General features: G+C 39.4%; 1 protein-coding gene across 1 annotated transcript; it reads left to right on the forward strand.

Annotated features, from left to right (window-relative positions):
* The first annotated feature begins 2273 nt into the window (after positions 1 to 2273).
* RAG1 (recombination activating 1) lies at positions 2274 to 5414 on the forward strand. The gene has a single exon (XM_014075835.2). The coding sequence runs from the start codon at positions 2274 to 2276 to the stop codon at positions 5412 to 5414; it is 3141 nt and encodes a 1046-aa protein (XP_013931310.2).
* The last annotated feature ends 229 nt before the right edge of the window (positions 5415 to 5643 follow it).

Here is a 5643-nt window from a genome sequence, read left to right on the forward strand (position 1 = left end):
AGACTGAAGAACCTTTTCATTGAACAATTTAAAAAAGCTACTACATCTTTTGCAAACCCATGCAACTATTTCAAAAGTTGGCTCCAAGGGCAGGTGTGTGCATTACCACTTCACTTTGCTTACTACTGTCCCAGTGAGAGTATTGTCTGCGCATGGCCATACATGCAGAGACAACCAGGGCCTGCTTTCAAAAGAGCTATGTGAGTCTTGCGTAAATTGTGGCTGCTTTCACAATTTGAACCATCTGTTTCAAATGCTTTGGATACATAAGCTTGATTTGTATTTGAATAATTTAGCTGTGTTCTGGGGAAAACAATGCCACTGAAAACCAACCATTTTGCCATAGAATTTTATCATCTGGAGATTCAGGAGGTCTATATATGTGAAAATGGATCTAAATGTTTTTTTTTTAAACTTCCCAGACCAACCTACAATCCTCATGATATTCCGTGGAGATCTTGCATTGAAGTAATAAAGTGGTCCAATTCTGCCTAGTCCAAATGAAGTCTCCCACTGAGAATATGGGCCCTTCCCCACTTGCACCTAACTGTGATTCAAATATGCCTCGGCAATATATGTTTTCTACTGTGTCCCTATGATATTGTCTTCATCTGCCCAGCCTATGAAAGCTTTAAGATGTCTTTAGCTATACTGGTATCAAAGTGTGTTTCCCCTTCAAATAGAAACTTCCATGGGCAGTGGCAAGCTGTGTAAAATCTGCTCTGTCTTGTCTGCTGCTGACTCTCTAAAAAAAGAGCATTAATTGAATAATAGTACTAGGGTAGCCAGATATGCTGCAAATATTTTAGCTCTGTGACCCTTATCACAAAACTGGAACAGATAGATTATTGGACACCTCTCTACTCCAATAGTTAGGTCCTGAGTAGAAGTCACTGGAATCTGGAAGTCAGCATTTTTTACCCATAGAAAGAAATGGAAATGAAGAAGAGAAAAATCCTAAATAAAAGTGTTGGTTGTGATTCAGATCCCTTTATATCTCTGCCCATTTCTAAACAGAATTTAATTATATTCAGTTTGGGTTACAGCCTCATGGGACATAAAAGGTGGGACACAGAGGAGCTTAGAGTTTATCAACAGAGTCCTACAGTCAAATCTGTCCATTTCTCTTGCATTGCCAAGACTGGCAGATGTTTGTCCCAAAGGCTAGTGATGTGCAGAAAGAGAAGAGAGTACATTTGGAGGAATCAACCAATTAATTTGCTTATCAGCTACTACACATGCAAAATCAAGAGCACCCTTCAGCAACTAGTTGAAAGAACCTCAAAAAAAGCATGAGAGAATCAGCAGTGGGGACTGCAAATTTGATGCCAGTAGCATTTTCTGCTGATTCAAGTTTAGATAGATAGTACTTTAAGGCTGTAATGAGAAAAAGTCGTGTTCAAAAAGTTGTGGGTTCGAACTTATTGAATCAAACATAGATTTGGAACATAAACATATAGTTGAATGCAGATTTATTTCTACCATTACCAAATATAACCAGTTTTTCCCCATATGATTGTAAAATAAATTTTATCTCATTCATCTGATCATTAGACATCAATGGGCATGTAAGATACTTTTCAGGACCCATTTTTCTTTTTGAAGTGTGTTTCTCTCCCATGTTCTCACTACTGATTTTTTGATGTTTAGAAAAATCATATACTTTAAAAAATGCTTTATTCATTGTTTATTTAAGAAGTCAAAATTCAACTGCTGTATTGTTAATAAAAGTTGATTTTTTTCTTAAATGGGAAGCATGTTCCCAGGGAGAAGAATGTCACTTGGGATAACCAATCAGCATTCTGCAGAGCTGTAGACCACCAAAACTGGAGTCTTTATATTCTACTTTGCAAAGATGGGATAAATGTATCAACCATAAGAGACCTGCTTCTAAAGAAAATGAAGTAGTTCATTCAGATTTGTTCTTATGTTTAAATAGGAACTTATGTTCTTATGTGTTTAGAGATGCTTTATCAAGATAGCATCTGTGGTTATAGATTAGTAATATTCATCTTTCATCTCATTATGCAGGAATATATTCATCCTTCTCCTAACCAACATGTTTATACACACTGTCAGTGCTTGATAAGCATTTTGGTAGTGATGAAGTAAAAATATTGTGGACTATTTATTAATGAAGCATTCTTAATATTTAGCATTGGTTTTTATTCTATCAGGTTTGATTCATTTTTATCAGGTTCTTAATCATGGAAGTTCCTTACCAGTTTCTTTTCTCTCTCTTTCTATCAATAGGTAATTCAACATCTGCCAGGATGGAGAAGCTACCTCCGCCAAGCATAAACTTGTGTTTTGGACCAGAACATCTCCAACAGCCATATATGAAATTTTCTGAATGGAAATTCAAGCTGTTCAAAGTGAGATCGCTTGAAAAGCCTCTTCCTGAAGACAGCCACCAGGCTAACTCTGCTAAAGAAAATGTGACAGGGTCTCTGAACGTCACTGACGAACAACCTGAGGCAGCAGCTGTAATGTCACAAGTGCCCTTTGAAACAGACACTGAGTTGAATAAAAATAGCTTGGCAAGAGAGAAAGATGTCTTTCACATCAGCCAAAGGGAGATGGAAGCTCACCAAGCAAACTTGCAGCACCTCTGTCGCATTTGTGGAGGCTCACTGAAAACTGACCCTTACAAAAAGTGTCATCCAGTTCACGGGCCAGTGGATGAGGAGACCCAGGCTCTTTTGAGAAAGAAAGAGAAAAGAGCCACTTCCTGGCCCGATCTTCTTGTCAAAGTTTTTAAGATCGATGTAAGGGGAGATATTGACACAATCCACCCTACTCGTTTTTGTTACAATTGTTGGAAAGTCATTCAAAGAAAAGTCAGCAATGCCCCCCATGAAGCACATCTTCTTGAGAAAGACCCAGTGGAATGGCATCCCCATTCAACAAGCTGTGACATTTGTGTCACTTCCTTTCGTGGAGTCAAGAGGAAGAAAACAATGCTGAATTCACAGCTGAGCAAAAAACTCAGGATTATTGCTGGGCATACGAGAAAAATAAGATGCATAAGAAAGGTAAAGCCACTGAATAACAAAAGTTTGATGAAAAAGATTTCAAACTGTAAGCAAATCCATCTCAGTACAAAAATCCTTGCAATAGACTACCCTGTGGACTTTGTAAAGTCAATATCTTGCCAGATCTGCGAACACATCCTGGCTGATCCAGTAGAAACGACGTGTAAACACTTATTCTGCAGAGTCTGTATTCTTAAATGTCTTAAAGTAATGGGAAGCTATTGCCCATCCTGCCGATATCCTTGTTTTCCTACTGATTTAGTGAGCCCTGTAAAATCCTTCCTAAGCATCCTCAACAATTTGGTTTTGAGATGCCCAGTAAAAGGCTGTCATGAGGAGGTCTTTTTGGAAAAATACTGCCAACATCGTTCTAATCATAAAGGGGCAGAAAGTACAGACAGCTATGTCTATATCAACAAAGGTGGCCGACCGAGACAACATTTGCTGTCACTGACCCGGAGAGCTCAAAAGCACCGCTTGAGAGAACTCAAGCTTCAAGTAAAAGATTTTGCAGAAAAAGAAGAAGGAGGAGATGTGAAGTCTGTGTGTCTAACTTTGTTCCTTCTGGCTTTGAGATCTAGAAATGAGCACAGACAAGCAGATGAATTGGAAGCTATAATGCAAGGGAAGGGATCGGACCTTCATCCAGCTGTTTGTTTGGCAATCCGAGTTAACACCTTTCTTAGCTGCAGCCAATATCATAAAATGTACAGGACAGTAAAGGCAATTACAGGAAGGCAAATTTTCCAGCCTTTGCATGCTCTCCGAACAGCTGAGAAGTCCCTTCTGCCTGGTTATCACCCCTTTGAATGGGAGCCTCCTTTGAAAAATGTATCTAGTAACACAGATGTAGGCATTATTGATGGGCTCTCAGGAATACAACAGTCTGTGGATGACTACCCAGTGGATACAATTGCAAAACGATTTCGATATGATGTAGCTTTGGTGGCTGCCCTTATGGACCTAGAAGAAGAAATTTTAGAAGGACTGAAAACTCATGACTTGGATGACTATTTGAAAGGACCCTACACTGTAGTGATTAAAGAATCCTGCGATGGAATGGGAGATGTCAGTGAAAAGCATGGCTGTGGCCCAGCGGTTCCCGAAAAGGCTGTTCGATTCTCCTTCACCCTCATGAGTGTCACTGTAACTCATGAACATGGCAGTGCAAGGATTTTTGAAGAAAACAAACCCAATTCAGAGTTGTGTTGTAAGCCTTTGTGCCTAATGCTGGCCGATGAGTCAGATCACGAGACTCTCACTGCCATCCTGAGTCCTCTTATAACAGAACGAGAAGCCATGAAACATAGTGCATTGATACTTTATATGGCTGGTATTCCTAGAATTTTCAAATTCATATTTAGGGGCACTGGATATGATGAAAAACTTGTCCGTGAAGTTGAGGGTCTTGAAGCATCAGGCTCTACTTACATTTGTACACTTTGTGATGCCACACGGCAAGAGGCCTCTCAGAACCTCATCCTGCATTCTGTAACCAGGAATCATGCTGAAAACCTAGAACGATATGAAGTGTGGAGGTCCAATCCTTACCATGAAGCTGTTGATGAACTACGTCACAGAGTGAAAGGCGTTTCTTCAAAGCCTTTTATTGAGACTGTGCCTTCAATAGACGCACTTCACTGTGATATTGGCAATGCCGCTGAATTTTACAAAATATTCCAGTTTGAGATTGGTGAGGTGTACAAAAATACCAGTGCAACCAAAGAAGAGAGAAAGAGGTGGCAGTCAACTCTTGACAAGCACCTTAGAAAAAAGATGAATTTGAAACCTGTAACAAGGATGAATGGAAATTTTGCAAGAAAACTCATGAGTAGAGAGACTGTGGATGCAGTCTGTGAATTAATAAAATCTGAGGAGAGGCATGAAGCCCTCAGAGAATTAATGGACCTTTACCTTAAGATGAAACCAGTATGGAGGTCTTCATGTCCAACCAAAGAATGTCCAGAACTTGTATGTCAATATAGTTTCAACTCTCAGAGATTCGCTGAGTTGCTGTCAACTAAATTCAGTTATAGATATGATGGGAAGATTACCAATTATTTTCATAAAACACTTGCTCATGTTCCAGAAATTATAGAACGGGATGGTTCCATTGGTGCATGGGCAAGTGAAGGAAATGAGTCAGGCAACAAACTGTTCAGACGCTTTCGAAAGATGAATGCCAGGCAGTCAAAATGTTATGAGATGGAAGATGTTTTGAAGCATCATTGGTTATATACTTCAAAGTATTTACAAAAATTCATGAATGCTCATAATACATTGAAAAGCCAGATGGTCCAAATTAGGCCAGACCAGACTGAGAGTGATATCATGATGATGGAGGATTCTTTGGAGACTCCTGATTTCATGGACTTCTAAGTGGAATTAAATTTTGCATTGGTCTTGCAGCTGAAAAGTCAATATTCATTTGCATCCAGAAATAGTGGAGAGGTGTGTTTTTTTACAGTGAGCTGTAAAAACCTTGAGGAAAGCTGTTTGATGGTGGGCTGTGCTGTTCTGACAACAGGTCCATAACACAAAAGTGTGTGTGAGCAGATGTGGCCTGGCTTAACAGTCAATTTTAACAAGGAAAACAGAACCAGTAATT

Source organism: Thamnophis sirtalis, unplaced genomic scaffold (genome assembly GCF_051295495.1).
Source record: "Thamnophis sirtalis isolate CommonGarterSnake01/CBP01778 unplaced genomic scaffold, rThaSir2_p1.2 scaffold_1, whole genome shotgun sequence".
Classification (NCBI taxonomy): domain Eukaryota; kingdom Metazoa; phylum Chordata; class Lepidosauria; order Squamata; family Natricidae; genus Thamnophis; species Thamnophis sirtalis.